The following is a 17,495-nucleotide window of genomic DNA, read 5'->3' on the forward strand; positions in this document are numbered from 1 at the left end:
ACAAACAAAAAACTTAAAAAAGAAACATTATTAATCTAGTAAATTAGTAGTATTTTAAGTCTTACCAAAAAAAAAAATTAGTAGTATTTTAAGAATTTATAATTATTTCGCTTAAACTTTCTCAAGTTGTAGTCTTTTCAGCTATTTGATTATTTAACTACTCTGTTGTAATTAATTATGTAAATGTAATTTTTTTTTTGTCAACCACACATTAATTAATAAATAATTCCTTGATTGGTTGCCTAATTAGGAGGAGTAGAGTTTACAAAAGTAACTTCAGAAAATAAAAGTCTAGAAGAACGGGCTAAACAGTCCGCTTGAACATTACATAAACGAGAAATAAGAGAAAGCGAGAAGAAAGGGAAAGAGACACGGAGAAAACCAAACTCGTCTAGAAGATTGGAGAAAGCAGGCCATTCATCCGGTGAATGTATCATCGAGACTAACTCCGAGCAGTCTGATTCAAACACCTGACAATCGATCCCTCTTGAAAGGATATTCTTCATAGCCCAAATTAAAGCTTCCATCTCCGAGTGAAGAGGGGAGGGACACCTCCGAAGGCACTTTGCACCGAGCAGTATCGTTTGATCATTTCCTTGAAAACACCACCATCCTATACCCATTGTTGGATCTGATTTTTTCCAAAAACCATCAATCCGACATCTTATAGATTGAATCGGTCGTTCCAAAGTTTCCGTAGTAGAACTAGTTTCGATCGGATCCAACTGAGCTTCTTCCCACATTAATTTTTCACTCAAAGCATGATTTAAAATATCTCTGGGTTCAGATTGTAATCCCTTGAAAACCTTTTTATTCCTATCTTTCCAGATAAACCACAAAATCCAAGCATAACTGAAAGTTTTCTCTCCCCCATCTAGATTAGATGGTAACCTCCAATAAAGATAATCTAGATTTGAGAATTCCGAGGTTAGAGGAAAACTACCTATTGCCGTAGGTATATCGGATAATTCTCATATTTTCTGAGAATGAGTGCATTCAAATAAAGCATGATTTATTGTTTCCTCTGCCATCTCACACCTTTTACAGTGAAAGTCACATTGGATCCCTCGATGTGCTAATTTTGAAGTAACTGCTAGAGATCTCGTAGCAATTTGCCATAAGAAATGTTTTAGTTTTGGAGGGGCTTTGACTTTCCAAGCTTGTGCTTGTAAATTCTTATAATTCGGGCCCCATTCGATCGTTTCTGTCATCTCTCTAGCAACCCGATAGCCTGATTTTACTGTATATCTTCCCGATCTTGTATGATGCCAGATAAGCCTATCTGGCTTATAAACTTTGCTAATAGCCAATCTCCTAATAAACTGAATATCCACTGGATCCAAAAATTCTTGTAAAATAGGAAGGTGACATTCTTTAGTAACCGGATTAATTAAATGGTTAACCATCAAGCTTGGAAGTAATGTTTTTCCTCTTCCATTTGCGGGCCGTGGGTTAACATCAGGAATCCAAGGATCTCGCCATACCGATAGATTGAAACCCGATCCTAGTGACCATCTAGCTCCCACTTCAACTAATCTTTTAGTAGAAAAAATACTCTTCCATCCAAATGATGGAGAGTTTGGTTTTTTTGCCTGTAAATGATGAATATTCCTGAAATATCTACTTTGTAGCACCCGAGCTACTAAAGAGTTCGGATATTGGATTAAACGCCAATATTGTTTAGCCAACATGGCATCATTAAAAATGTCTAGGGAATGAAAGCCTAAACCTCCCTCTTCTTTATCCTTACACATTTTTTCTCATGCTATCCAATGGATCCCACGATCTCTCCCATTGGAACTCCACCAATAATTAGAAATAGCACTTGTTAACTTAGAAGTTAACTCTTGAGGTAGTTTAAAACAAGACATAACATAGGTTGGTAGTGCCAAAGCCACTGATTTGATCATTGTTTCTTTCCCACCTTTCGACAGAAATTTAGCTGACCAGCCATTAATCCGTTCATTAAGTCTTTCCCGGACATAATTAAAGATTTTACTTTTTGAGCCTCCTAAGCTCTCTGGTATACCCAAATAGGTACCCATGCCACCCTCCTTACTGATTCCAAGGGTGTTTTTAAGTTGATCTCTTTTTTGGTTTGCTACGCGCTTACCAAACATAACCGATGATTTACTAAGATTTATCTCTTGCCCTGAAGCTTTACCATAATTCCCAATAATATCCATCACCGTTTTGCATTGCTCTGAATCCGCTTTACAGAAAAAGAGACTATCATCCGCAAAAAGCAGATGTGAAATTGCTGGGCTTCTTTTCGCTATCTTAATTCCTGTCAGCTTCTTCTCCCTTTCCGCCTTTTTAATATTTGCAATCAGTACCTCCGTACATAAAATAAACAAATAAGGCGATAAGGGATCACCTTGCCTTAAACCTCTACTGGGAATGATATTTCCTCTAGGTTCCCCATTCAATAAAACTTGATACGAGACCGAACTAACACTCCACATGATCCAAGAAACCCAATTAGAATTGAATCCCAACCGAGTCATAATTGCCTCTAAAAAGTCCCATTCTATCCTATCATACGCTTTGCTCATGTCTGTCTTAATTGCCAAGAAATCCGTTCTACACATTCTATTAGTCCGTAAGCCATGAAACATTTCCTGAGCTAATAAGATGTTGTCTGTAATAAGTCTCCCAGAAACGAATGCCGATTATGTTTCAGAGACTAGCCGAGGTAAAATGTGTTTAAGCCTCAAGCAAAGAATTTTTGAAATTATTTTGTAACTCACATTGCAAAGACTTATTGGCCTAAACTCTGCCATCTTCTGTGGCCTTTCCGTCTTTGGAATTAAAAAAATATTTGTTTCATTTATTCTCTTATCAAAACGTCCAGTTCGGAAAAAATCTCTGACCAATCCTACCAAATCTTCCTTTAAAGAATGCCAAAACCTTTGATAAAATAATGCTGTCATACCATCTGGACATGGTGTCTTTTCTGGATGCATTGAAAATAAAGCTTTCCTAACTTCTGCTTCGGTAACCTCTTTGGTTAGTTCCCTATTCATACTTTCCGTAATAATTGGAGAAACTTCATTTACCATCTCAGGAATTCCATTTGTATTGGAGACCTTAAAAAGTTCTTTAAAATAATTAGTTGCAATCTCCTCCATCCCTCTTTCTGATTCCTCCCAAACATCATTAGGTCCATATAGACCTGATATCTTATTTCTCGCCCTTCTTTTTTTTGTAGAAGCATGAAAGTATTTGGTATTTTTATCCCCCACTTTTAACCAAAAATTTATGCTATTTTGTTTCCAATAAATTTCTTCCTCATGATAAGCTTCCTTTAATTTACTTTCGATTCTTTTTATTTCCTCTTGTGGAATCGAGTCATCATTCTTTGTCTCTACCAAAGCCCTCTTAAGCGAATAGATATTAGCCTGACCCGTGGGAATATTATTTTTCCTCCACCATGAAATGGAATTTCTACAATTCTTTATTTTATCCACAAAAACAGGAATTCTAAAATTTCTTGTTCGATTCCAACCTGAATTTATGGCTTCAGTAAGGCCATCCTTTCCAACCCATCTTTTATCAAATCGAAATTGACGTTTTCTTCTACCCAAATTTTTCCCACAACTCAATAAAATCGGTCTATGATCAGATCCAATCATATCCAGATAATCCACTTTTGAATAAGGAAAAAAGTTATGCTAATCCTCATTTCCCAATGCCCGATCCAGTCTGCACCTGACTATCTGTTGGTTCCTATTACCTCTCCATGATAGTTGTTCACCATAGCATGGAAATTCTAACATACCGTTATTTCGAATCATAAGATTAAAAGGAACAAAAGATGCTGCTGATCGTAAATTACCACCTATTTTTTCATGATTTCCCGTCAACTCATTGAAATCACCTACCATTAGCCATGGTTTTTTCCGGTTAGAACCCAACTCTGTTCACTACAAGAAATTATTTTTATTGAGACGAAGTTTAAGACTAATAATATACGTCACCAATTTGTGACTTTTTGATACGTTTTTTGTGACTAAATATATTTGTCACAATTTCGTAGTAATTTTGTCACAAAATTGTGACGGTTTAGATCATGACCAAAATTTGTGGCAATTAGCGACAAAAATATTACGATTTTATGACCGAAACAAGTGTGAAGATTTTGTGACGTATCTATAGTCACAAATTAGTTACGAATTTGTAACGAATATGGGAGTCACAATTTGTGACATTAGAGTGACTAAATAGTAGTCATGAATTGATACCAATGAGTGACAAAGTATTTTGTTATAAATAGTTTCGTAATTTTGTTACAATTTCGTCCCAATGTGGACTAATTAACAACATTTAAAAAGTTATCATCTTCATTTATTTAAAAATATTTGAAACCGTTATTATCTTAATGTATTTTTGTTATAATATTTTTAGATGAGATAAAGACTATTTTTCTTATTAGATAAACTTTAAAAGTATATATTTAATTTTAATTCTAATCCTAGTAAAAATAGGAATCTTATCAATCAACATATATATTATCTTGTTTATGTGGAAGGACTTATAAACACATTAAAAATCATATCAATTAACAAAAGCTTTGCCCACGTTACGTTGATCTAGAAGTGCTCGTAAAGGAAGAAAGGTTTTGCCCACGGCGCTGTGTCTTCTCTTACAAGTAATAAAGGTTTTGCTCATATCAACACATGTGTCTTCTCTTACAAGTAAGAAATAAATTGTTTTATGTGTCTTCTCTCATATCAATTAGTGTTTGATTCCCTCACGTCACTAGAAAAAGTCAAACTGGTTTAGTACTTCGTCAAATTTGTTCTCATGCTTAGTTTTCACTTGTCTCATGCTCTGTTCTAAAAGCTGTGGTATGTTTCAGTTTTGCTAACACGTTAACCTTAAAACATCGTAAATTTCTAATACTAATAATTTTCTCATATATATAGTTTATTACTTTTCTGATAAATGGTTTTTAATATTGTAGGTTTAATTTAATGTCGTCGAACAACAATAATACAGCAACAAGACGTTGGATGTATGAAAGAATCGATCACAGAACTAATGACGTTTCAACAGAATATTACCAAGAATTTAAAATTTTTATAAGATTTCCTAAGAATCAGCCTTTATTTCTTGAGAAAAGCAAACTCTTTTGTCCTTGTATTAAGTGTGAGAATGGAAAAATGTTGCCTGAGATGACCGTGACGAACCACTTATATAACCGAGGATTCATGCTTAACTATTCAGTTTGGATTTCTCATGGAGAAGATTACAATATGTCAGACAATCATTCTGCTACCGAGGATGCTTTTGGGTCTGCATCTCACACTGAACCGGTGAACCTTATGTAACAATGGCTTCAGAAGCATTTGATAATCCAGAATCAAGATTTGGTGAAAACATAGAAGAAGAGCCCAATGCTGAAGCAAAAAGGTTTTATGATATTTTGGATGCTGCAAAAAATCCAATTTATGATGGATGTAAAGAAGGTCTTTCACAACTATCTTTAGCAGCTCGACTCATGAGTTTGAAGACAGATTATAATCTTTCTCAAAATTGTATGGACGCAATTTGTGAAATGATGCAAGAATATTTGCCCGAAGGTAACAAGTCAATGAAATCGTACTACGATATAAAGAAGCTTATTTGGTCTTTAGGTTTACCTTATCAAAAAATTGACGTTTGTCAAGATAATTGCATGCTTTTTTGGAAAGATGATGCATCATTAGAGAATTGTAAGTTCTGTGACAAAGATAGATTTCGTCCTACTCAGCTTGGGCATAAAAGAGTTGCATATCGCCAGATGTTTTATTTGCCGCTTACCGACAGATTAAAGAGATTGTATCAATCTGATAATACTGCAAAAGATATGAGATGGCACGCAGAACACTCGGTGAAAAGCGGGGAAATGTCTCATCCGTCTGATGGAGAATCATGGAAACATTTTAACGAGGTATACCCTGATTTTGGGTTGTTCAGGATACGTCCGGACTTTCCCGGGCGTTCACGTAGCCCATCTCGTAACTTGCTAGATAAAGAAGAAGAAGAAGATCTTTGCTCAATACATTTATTATAAATCATATCAAATGTTTTATAAAAAAACATACGTAAATTTAAAAAAACTATAATGCTTCATCTGTTGAGATTCTCCACCAAAACTTCTCAAGGCAATACTCACTGTCCACATAAAAAGAATTGAATCAAATATTTTGACTGAATTGTATCACATTGAATTTAAAAGATAACCCAAACCTTAGAATAATTAGGGAGCAAAAGCTGCATCATTTTTTTCAGTGGATCAGGAGGATACAAGTCTTCTTCGTCATAATATGGCTTGTTGAGATCGAAATTACGACTGGTGCTAGAAATTGTCTTGTTGATAGATTGAAGATTTTCTGATTTGTTTTCTTTTTGTAACAGCTCTTCCTTGGGATGAAGCTCTTCTTCGTCATAATACGGTTTATTTAGATCAAATTTGTGAGGATTTATCAAGCTGATGGGTTGAACATCTTGTGATTTGCTTTCTCGTTTCATTTTTTAGTTACATATATTTTCGTTTTTGTTAATATATGAAAGACTTTGATTGTAGCTATATAGTGAGTTGAGAAGATGATAACTTAACAAACTAACGATGGAATAGTTTAGATTCTAAAAATATATTAACCAAATTTTTTTAATTATTGTTGGGTTAAAAATATTGTAGATATGTATAGATTTAGAAAAAATCTAATAAAATGGGAGGATAATATTTTCGAAATAATAAAACTAGAAAATATAAATGAAAATATCTCCTTAGATCGTGGAACACTACCATTTTAGAAAATAAAGAATTGATTAAGTGCGGCAAAAACACCCGCTAAAAAACTTTTTTCATTTTATTGTGACTAAAGTAAAATACTAAACGTCACAGTAGCCCTAAATTTTCACCAACTATATAAACAAATCTATTGCCTTCCTCTAACCGTACGTATCCTAACAACGATTAGTTTCTCAATCAAAAACAATCTCAGACCCTCTTCCCTTAGCTCTGCCACCATCTTTGATTTTAAGGTATAAATTTTGTACATGTTAATCCTCTAGAGTTTTGGTTTTGTTACAATTATTTCTTCTCCATGATTCGTTTTGTTGTATTCATTCGTTGAATAGAATATAATTATTGTTGATCCGTGTAAAGTTGCTAATCTGATCTACTTGTTTTATATAATATGATATAAGAGTCGTGAAGATGAAAATTTTAGATGCTACAGAATTTATAAACGCACAAAGCATTTTTTAATACGAAAGCCTAGTCATGACCAACCGAATTATGAAAATGAATTTTGTTGTTGTTAAAAGCGTACGTGGATAACATAACATGCCAATAATTATTGTATCAACAATATAACATTCCATTATTATATGTATATCTATCTAAGTGTAATTTATTTATATTATTTTTGTTTGTCAATTATAGATGCGTCCACCAATAAACATTGGCGGTCGTTTATATGGACAAGGATCGAGTTCTCAAGCTGTTGGTTCTCAAAGACCTTTGTCTCAAACTGCAAACGCTGAATCAAGTGAGCAGAGAGAAGAAATTGCACCTGTGCAATATGATATTCGAGTGCTTCACCCCTCTAGAAGAAATGGAGCTAAATGGTATTGTTCTTTCTTTTTTGTTTCATTCATTGTTTAATGTAACAAAATAAACTGTAAATATAATTTAAATACATATGCATCAGGTTCAAAAACAACACCGAAGTGTCAACGCGTGTTAGAAAAATCATTGAAGAGTGTTTTCAGGGACCTTGGTATAGCTGGAAAAAAGTGCCGCAATTTTATAGAGATGCATGATTTACAACGTTTAAGGTGTGTGTTAGTTATATGTAAACTATTTTTGTGAAATTATTTTTTATTTAATACATGTCTGACATAGATATATTTTAGACAAGGTTTGAGTGGGATGCCTCGATTGAGCATCTAGTTAAAGCCAACTTTGATGCCCTTGCTGCTGCTCGCCTCAAAGGAATGGTTAGTCTTGCAAAGTCCAAAGGAAAACAACCTGAATGGATTCTGGCTGAATATTGGAGAGTAATGGTAGCTTATTGGAAGACTCCAAAAGCCAAAGAAAAAAGTGAAAAAGCTCGTTCTTCACGACTAAATAGTCGTGATGGTTTAGGTCCACATTGTCACAGAGCGGGTTCACGTTCGTATGCTAAAGTTCAAGATGTCTTGGTAATATATTTTATTTTTAATTTTGGTAACAATTATGTTTTATTTAAAAACGTTTCATAAGAGTTATTTACTTTTTTTTTGTTTTGTTCTCAGGAAGCGAATAATGAAGACTCTTCCTTCATTGCTGTGATGAGAGCAACACACCAAAAATCTGATGGAACATATGTTGATGAAAGAGCAAGACTAATTGCTGAACAATATATGATGAATGTCTTCTTGAACGCTTGACACAAGCGGATTCCTCCAATGGAGAGGTTTTGACAATGGATTCCCTTAGCATAGAAGAGAAAAATGAAATCTATGTCAAGGTAACTTTCACTTGCTTTCACTTGAATCTACTTTGCTTTCTTGGATCTTTGAAGGAGTTTGTGTTTTAAAATTTGTCAATATTCATGATTTTATGTTTTTTTTCTAGATTGCTGGAATATCAAAACAAGGTCGTGTATTTGGACTTGGATCACTTCAAAGTGGGGTTTCCATGTCAGATGGTTCCCTAGTTCCCCCTCAAGCTACTGAAGAAGTGGGAGCATTAACTCTCCGAGTGAAAGAACTAGAAGCTGAACTGCAAAAGAGTCGTGAAGCTAATGTGCTTGTTCGACTCGAAGCTGTGGAGCAATTAATTCAAACTCTTGCACGTCAGAATGGGTTAGATGCATCAGCTCCACCTCCTCCACCTGTAGGAAGTTCTTCTTCTCCACAAGCTCCCATGGGGTTTTCTCCATTTTCTCGTGCTACGTAATATGGCTTGACTTTGGTTTCTATTTGGTTTTACTTTAATTTGTTTTATTTGCTTCTGTTTGCTTTCATTTTAGACCATGTAATATGGCTTGACTTTGGTTTTTATTTGGTTTTACTTTGATTTGGTTTATTTACTTCACTTTGCTTTCATTTTAGACCATATCACGTTTGTTTCTTTTTAGACAATTTTAAATTAGATGTTGCTTTCGTAATTTATTTTCAGTTTATTTATTAATCTAATTTTTTTTAATCAACTATATATGAAAATTTATAGGAGAAAAAATCACAGATTCTGAAAATAATTTAGTAAAGATAGTGACTAATATAAGTGTCAAATAGTTTCTTAATTATGAAAGATTATGATTGATTTGTGGTAATAAAATGTGACGAAGTTGGGACGGTTAAATAGTTGGAAATGAGAACCGATTGATAACGTCTTTTTAGTTATAACTAGAGACAGTCTTGGAACGGTATGATTGTCACAAAGTATTACATTTTGGTGACGATGATTTACTCGGAACTTTTGACGATTTAGTGACTATAGTTCCGTTGTAAGAAATGACATAATTGTGACGCTTTTTAAGTCATCATTAGTAACGATTTAGTAACTATATTTCCGTTTTCATATGTGACAAAAATGTGACGTTTTGATAGTCACGACATATGACGATTTTTCGACGATGTTTTTAGTCGGTAGATGTGACGATAAAGCAACGATTTTTTCGTCATCACTAGTAACGATTTAGTTACTATATTTTCGTTTTAATTAGTGACAGAACTGTGACGTTTTGATAGTCACGACATATGACGGTTTTAAGACTCTAATTACAGTCGGTAAATATGACAGTTTTGTTACTTTTATTTCTCGTCGATGTTTGTGACAAAACAGTTACCAAATATAACGTCACAATGTTTGTGACGTTTTTGATACTGAAAAAAATTTGTGACGAATGTATTGCAACCGTTTACAGTTAGTCACAAATTCGTCACGGTATTTTTATTGTTACGGATTTGTTGGCATAGTGACGAAATATTATGTCTCAATAAAATTAATTTCTTGTAGTGGTTATTTTATCCCAAACCATTTCGCGTTTTGTGGCAACAGGATCACCATAAACGAACGACATAAACACTATTTGTTTCCCAAAAAATGCTTTAACATCAATAATTCGATTGCTTGCATAAAGAATCTCCAATTTTATTTCATTACTATAAAATAAAGCTAATCCTCCGCTAGCACCACGAGGATCAACTGAATACAAATTATTAAAACCAAAAGAAGTTTGGAATTTCTTTAAATAAGAAAGGCATTTTTTTGTTTCCAATAAAAATAAGATATCCGGCTTGTGCTCTCTCCATAAATCCTTTAAGAAGTTCTCTTTCAGTTCAGCCCCTATTCCTTGACAGTTCCAGCTCAATATAATTCATCCATCCAATATCCGACTAAATTTTTATATAAACTAAACATAACTCATTCTTTTATCTATCGATTGTGTTCGTTTACTTTCAAATTCATTTCAGTCATATTATTTCTCAATTATGAATAATTTGTTCATAATCCTAACAAATTTAATTTGGTATACTCAAATTCTAAGCTCAAATGACATCAATAATATACATATAAATTATCATGTTAACAAAATCTCGCAAGTAAATGCGGATCCGGATCTAGTTAGTATTTTAAAAATTTATAATTATTTCGCATAAACTTTGTGGTTGAAGTTTTTTTAGCTATTTGATTATTGAACTACTCCGCTACTCCCTCCATTTTATAATATAAGCGTTTTGGATAAAAAAATTTGTTTCACAATATAAGTCATTTTCGAGTTTCAATACAAATTATGTATTACTTTAATATTTTATGATTATTTATATTATTCTGTCTTTTTTATGATTGGTTGAATTTTTAAAAAGTAAATCTTTTTAATCGGCGTGTTTTTACCTAAAACGTCTTATATTATGAAACGGATGGATTATAATTAATACATATATAGACATTTTATTTTCAATAATGTCAAAATATATAAATGCCATATATATTTAACACCCCATTTCGGTAAAACCATTATTGAACACATGTGTCTGTCTTTTGTTTTAGAGCAGCAAATATGCGATCTAGCTTATTACACGTCTATTTAGAAATCTGTTAAAGAAAAATCACACTAATTTTTGCTCAAAAACGAAGGGTAATTATATTGTGGTAGAGCAATCTTTATACAATACTTGATACTTTGGAATTTTTAGCAATGGAACAAAAGAATATTATATTTTATTTTTACGTTTATAGAAGAAATTATGTATTGGGTTCCTTAACGAGTATTTGTTTTTACGCACCAGTGTTTAAAACAATACTACGAAAACTAGTTTTCAAAAAATATATTTTTTACGAAAATCTCACGTTATAAAAGAGCTTATCATTTCTGAAATTTTAGCAGAGATTTCAGTTATTTTCCATTTAGAAACAACAACTAGTTTCTCACACACAAATGATCACTACTATATAAATTGTTTAAATAGTTTCGTCTATTCCGGGTTTGTGCAAGATTGTGCTATAATCAGTCCAACTAATGGGATGTCAAAGAAATGTCCAAGTTCTTTAAAAGCTTTAAACAAAAAAACACTCATTGGCTTATGTACTGAAAATTCTCAGTTTAAGATGATTGGTATGAGTAGAACTGAATGTGCCTTTTGGGAATTACAAGGTATTGATAAAAAAAAAAAAGTAACCACATTGACATCCAAATTGATCTATTTATCATTGATTGTTTGATATTTTCTCGTATCATAATTATATTTTTGCTTTCTTTTTGGTGGTGTCTTCCAAAATTGTTTGATGACCTTGTTGTTGGCTAAGTGTGTTATATCCTATTTAGATGTATTATTTCTATTTTTGTGTATAAATTTATGTCGTTTTCTTCGACATTTAGTTGAATATTATATTATTTCTTGATTACCTTAATCTCAATTTCTTGATTACAAGTGTTTTCGATATTAAGACATATATGTCCTCTACATCTAATAGCAGCAGCTAGTGTCTTCCAAATAAATGTTTTTAATGTTCCTCCAGAACCATAAAAAAAAAAAAAAACTCCTAAATCATTGAAAATTGCCCCAGTTATTTAATTGTATATACCTCTCTGTTCAGGCGTTAGCATCTCTCTCCATTCTGCATGTTTTTCTTTCAAGTTGGATTCTCACGGTTATATCTCAACTCATCAACAAGTAGACGGTTTGAATTATCATTACCCTCTCTTGTAGGCTTAGGAAAATGTTCAAAATCTTCTATAGTTCCTCCATTAAACAACATAATTTTCTCTATCTCCTGAAGAGTGTAGTTCTTAATTTGAGCTTCTGTAGTAAGCAAATGTAGGCGCCATTGTTTGAGAATGAATTTAGGGTATAGTGGGGTGTTTAGGCTGTGATTGATGATGATATGAGAGGTTAGGGATGGAAGTATATATAGGCTCATAGATTAGGTTAAAGAATGCCTTGATGTGAAAGCATAAAAGTATCAAAATCGGCATAAAATCTCTGGTTTGTTATAGTTATGCTATCAAAATATCTTTTGTCCTTGTATTAAGTGTGAGAATGGAAAAATGTTGCCTGAGATGACCGTGACGAACCACTTATATAACCGAGGATTCATGCTTAACTATTCAGTTTGGATTTCTCATGGAGAAGATTACAATATGTCAGACAATCATTCTGCTACCGAGGATGCTTTTGGGTCTGCATCTCACACTGAACCGGTGAACCTTATGTAACAATGGCTTCAGGAGCATTTGATAATCCAGAATCAATTGGTATATCTAGGTACAACTACGTTTCTGGGTTACATACAAGAAAGTAATGATTTTTGGTCCAACTGGTACATTAAAGTATAACTACGTGTGTAAAAAAATTGCAAAAATAAAATAAAATTGGATTAAAAATCTCCACCGAAAAACTAAAAAAAAAATAGAGGAATTAAGAGAAATTTCAAAATTTTTTAACTTTTGAAAAGTATCCAAAGAGATCCCACGTGTGGTAAAGCGGATCTTTGGCGGCGGGATATTAATAAAATATTGTGTGTTATAATCATAGTTGTCCCTATATGTACAGTTGTACGTTCATCGACATAGTTGTACTTTGATAATTTTTGCGTATTTTTAGTTGGACCTAGATATACATTATTATGTTGTAGTTGGTCAAATAATTTTTTTCCATTAATTATCATTTATGAGGTTTTCATAGTACAATTTGCACAAAATCATAGTTTTCACAACTTATTAATATCTTTGGCGGCGGGATATTAATAAAATATTGTGTGTTATAATCATAGTTGTCCCTATATGTACAGTTGTACGTTCATCCACATAGTTGTACTTTGATAATTTTTGCGTATTTTTAGTTGGACCTAGATATACATTATTATGTTGTAGTTGGTCATATAATTTTTTTCCATTAATTATCATTTATGAGGTTTTTATAGTAAAATTTGCACAAAATCATAGTTTTCACAACTTTTGTATTATAGAGAGGGACCACTTACAAAGTCTTCCTTACAATATAAGAAGTGTTTTATGTGAAAACAAGAATATGTATTAAAAAAATTATAAATTTATATTTTATTGATTTAAATTTGTTTTTTTACATTTCAAGATACTTTTGGTATCCTCATTGTTTCATGAAAATAAAATAAAATAAAACATAATTACAAATTACACAAAATGTTACAGTTGTATCATTTGTACCAGTTGTCCTATTATTTTTTAGTTATACTATTCATCATATGTCTGATTCTAATCTGATCAGAAGAAGTGACGACCAGCGAGATAGGCGGGCGAGCTGAGCTCGGGTTTATGAGGAGAAGCAGAACGGAGCAAAGAAGAGATGTCTTTCTCTTATAATGCCAAAAAGGAAAAAACCATGATTTCGTGAAAATAGTATTACTAAAACCTTCTAAATGATAACTAAAAGTAGAAAATCTCGTGGTCAACTACAACATAAAAATTTATATTAAGGTACAACTACAAATACGTAAAAATCGTCAAAGTACAACTATGAAGATAAACGTACGTGCAACTGTAATTATAATACATAAATTTTATTAATATTTTATCGTGTCAGGCCGACTTTATTATATGTGGGACCACTTTAATTTATATATATATTCTTGTTTTACTTTGTTTTGAATTAAATATATTGATATATTTCATTAAGAGTAATTGAGGAATTTCATATTATGAGTGGCATTCAGATTAATGAATGGCAGGCGAGATCATTTTTTCTCAATTTGTGGCATAACTGACGCTTTCCCATTTTACAGGTGGTTATAGCATGAAGAAGGATGTGGTGACCGTTTTTAGAGTTAGGTAATAACGTTTACATATAGAATTAACTAAATTCTCCGCTGACCTCGCATATACATGTCACATGTGTATTTAGAAATCTGCTCAAAGAAAAAAAGAAAAATGGACACTCTAACTTTTGTTAGGAAACAGATGGGTATTGTGGTTGCACAACAAGCCATGAACAATTTTTATATAACACTTGACATTTTGAAGTTTACTTATTAGTAATAGAACAAAAAATATCATATTTGTTTTTGAGGGTTATATATGTGCATAGTAATCCAATCTTAATTTTTAAAAAAAAATTGTTAGTCAGAACTCGCAAACTATCGAAAACATAAGCATGCAAAATAGCAAAAGCACAAGAAATCAAACATGTGTCTTAATTTTTTATTTTTTTTTGTAAAATTACAATAACTTCAACATAAATTAGCAAAATAGCAATGAGGAGACAACAATCAATTCTTGAATAATTTTACTTTTCATTTCTTATCAAATTCGTAATTATAACATGTCATTTAAAAAAAAAAACTTGTGATTTTTAATATCGATGTCTGTTTTAATTTGTGGATGTTTAGGTAATGGAAAAACAAATCTACTAGATTAGAAAACAAAATACCATATTTATAAATAATATGGTAAAAAATAAAATTATGGACTATAATTTATGTATTGTGTATTCACATAGAAATAACATGTTAGAAAACAAAATTGTGCATCCTATAATTAACAGTTAAAATCGTCTAATAAATGTTTGTGGTCACATCAATACTGTTTTTCTAATTTCTGATGAATTTATTGTCATTTTTGCTAATTGCTTCTGGAAAAATGATGGATCGTTATATTCATGTAAAAATCAAAAATAGTCTCAATCTTACTTCACAATCTTCTTAAGTTCGTCTTAGCAAACCGTGTGTAGTGGTCCTGATTGATTGTTATTATCTTGATATCAACGTTATTCACGGTTATAGATTAATGTGCAACCAATTTCAATATATGAGGCACCTCTTTATATGTTACATCCTTTTCAGTTTCTATATGATTATTTCTTGATTTATTTCTTTATTTTCAATACTCATTTCAAACTGACTAGTAAACATTAATTTTACTACACAAAAGAAAAAACTTTGAAACTGCATAAGACCATGATTATAGGAGGGTTCTTAGAGAAATCTTAGGTTTTTCTTAAGATTAAATTCAATATAATTTAATCTGGAATGTGCTTTAAGTCTAACAAACGTTCCTTAGCTAAGGAACAAAAACAAAGTTAAGAGGTGGACACGTGTCAGCGTATCAGCTATCGAAGCATAAAATATATAAACCCCAAAAAAAACGAAATCGTGTTTTCTTCTTTTTTTTCGCCGTCTCTCTCTTCTTTCTCTCTCTCTCGCGATTTCAACGATGAAATCGAAACGAAGGCGATTCCGTTAAATCGACCCAAAATCGGAGAAATCGGCTCTGTTTTTACCTCTGGCCGTCGTTGCCGCGTGACCTCATCATCCCCAGCGACGGTGGTTGTCGAGGGCTCTCTCTTTTCACAAATTCGGCAAAATTTTGATCTCTCTCTTTGCCGACTGCGAAAACAGATGATTAATTTTGATCTGTGTCTGAGAAATTTCCGATCTTGGCTTGACTAAGATTAAGCATCTGATGAAATTCTTGTTTTTTTTCATCGGAGAAAAGCAAAACGGCGGCGAAGATGGATGTGGCTCGGATAAAGCTTCTAAGGAACAAGAGATTAGTTGTGGTGAAGCAAATGAGGCGTGACATCGCTGTTCTTCTTCAATCCGGTCAAGATGCCACCGCTCGTATCAGAGTATCACTTTCCTTCTTCACTTTCTAAGAGTTTTTTCCCCTGCAATTTCCAATTCAATGAAGATTTTGCTTTGTAAGTTATTAATCTCAAATTTTTGTTGTGTATCGATGCTTGATCCTCTAATTTGGCATCAAACAGAAGATTTATCGAGAAATGAATGATACAGATTGTTAGTCTTGAATCGTTTGTGATAAACTGAATTATCTTGATGGATTTTTGTTGATTTTAGTCGTAGTAGAATCTGATGTTGAATCTTTGAGTGATTAATCGTATTATCAGCATCACTAGTTAAAGATTCTATCTTGATTTAGACTTGAAAGTCATGAAAATTGATTAATAAGATTCTAACCTTTGGTTCTGTTTTGCTCTGTTTATTAGATGAATGGACAAGAAGAAGTGAAAAGGAATCAATGTCTTATTGCTTGATGATGTGATAATCCGATGCAGGTTTTGGTAATGAGAAGATCAGAATGATCTGAATTCAATTATATGATGTTCTTTAAGTGTTTGAATATGTCTCTCAGGTTGATCGGTTCACTGGTTATTCTTGTGTCTATTGGTGTCATAGTGTTAAGACTTAAGAGTATATCTAGTGAAGTTTAAGATTACTGAAACTGTGAAGTTCATGTTAGCTTTAGAAGGTTTTAATTGGTAAAGCAAAGATTTTTGCTTTTCTTGATTGGTGTAATGTCTTTGTTGAATGGAATTGGTAGTAAATGCACGGTTCACTTAGAAATGTGATTTAGGGAGACATCTATTATCATTAACTAGTAAAAACAGGAAAGTAAAAACTTATGGCATCAATACGATGATCACAAGTTCAAGTTATTACTTGTTTTGGCTATGTTCATTAGCAACTTCACTACTCTGTTCTTTTCCCTCTTCTTTCTTACATGTTTAGCTTTGTATTCTGCTTCTATAATGCAGACCGAAGTGAACCGGAGCGACTATGACAATGTGATCGGAGCTCTACCATACTTGAAAGTCAATCGAAAGGCGACTTAAGCAGAGTAGGCTTGATCCTTTTCTTACCTGCAATTCTCATTTTGTAATCTAAAGTTGTGGTAATATCCTTTTGTATTGTGATATAATTTGGTCAATGAGTTGATTTTGTTTCATATTTGTGTCTTCTTTTTCTCGTCTCGCATGACAAAAACTATTCTAGGTGTAACATATACATCATGAACAATTATAAATTTTCTATAATTATAAATTTAATTTGCAACAATTATTAAATTTTCTATAATTGTAAATTTAATTTGCAACAATTATTAAATTTTCTATAATTATAAATTTTATTTTAATATTTTTTCTCTAAGAACCACATGTTAAGAGCCTACCATTAATCACACAAAAATCTTAACTCAAAAATATTATCTCTTAACAATCACTTTTACAAATAAATTATTTAA

The 17,495-nt window shown here is 32.3% G+C and overlaps 1 protein-coding gene and 1 long non-coding RNA gene across 3 annotated transcripts; both read left to right on the forward strand.

The window, feature by feature from the left end:
* The first annotated feature begins 7,611 nt into the window (after positions 1-7,611).
* Positions 7,612-9,599, forward strand: LOC110226839. Of its 2 annotated transcripts, XM_021019614.1 has the most exons (3): positions 7,612-8,196; positions 8,290-8,504; positions 8,612-9,599. In XM_021019614.1, the coding sequence occupies exons 2-3, from the start codon at positions 8,460-8,462 to the stop codon at positions 8,933-8,935; spliced, it is 369 nt and encodes a 122-aa protein (XP_020875273.1). In that variant the 5' UTR covers positions 7,612-8,196; positions 8,290-8,459; the 3' UTR covers positions 8,936-9,599. The 2 variants fall into 2 exon arrangements, with proteins under 2 accessions (XP_020875273.1, XP_020875272.1); XM_021019613.1 differs by having other exon boundaries at positions 7,612-8,504.
* Positions 9,600-15,609: 6,010 nt separating this feature from the next.
* Positions 15,610-17,203, forward strand: LOC9304404. Its single transcript, XR_002330820.1, has 2 exons — positions 15,610-16,155; positions 17,011-17,203. It is a non-coding gene; the product is annotated as an uncharacterized LOC9304404 (long non-coding RNA).
* Positions 17,204-17,495: the final 292 nt, after the last annotated feature.

Source organism: Arabidopsis lyrata (genome assembly GCF_000004255.2).
Source record: "Arabidopsis lyrata subsp. lyrata unplaced genomic scaffold ARALYscaffold_7, whole genome shotgun sequence".
Lineage (NCBI taxonomy): Eukaryota > Viridiplantae > Streptophyta > Magnoliopsida > Brassicales > Brassicaceae > Arabidopsis > Arabidopsis lyrata.

Bases quoted from the DNA above. Each gene is read 5' to 3' on its own strand.
- LOC110226839 (XM_021019613.1), top strand. From the start codon at position 8,460: ATGGATTCCCTTAGCATAGAAGAGAAAAATGAAATCTATGTCAAG. The intron at 8,505-8,611 runs GTAACTTTCACT...TTTTTTTTCTAG, and splicing joins AAAATGAAATCTATGTCAAG to ATTGCTGGAATATCAAAACA.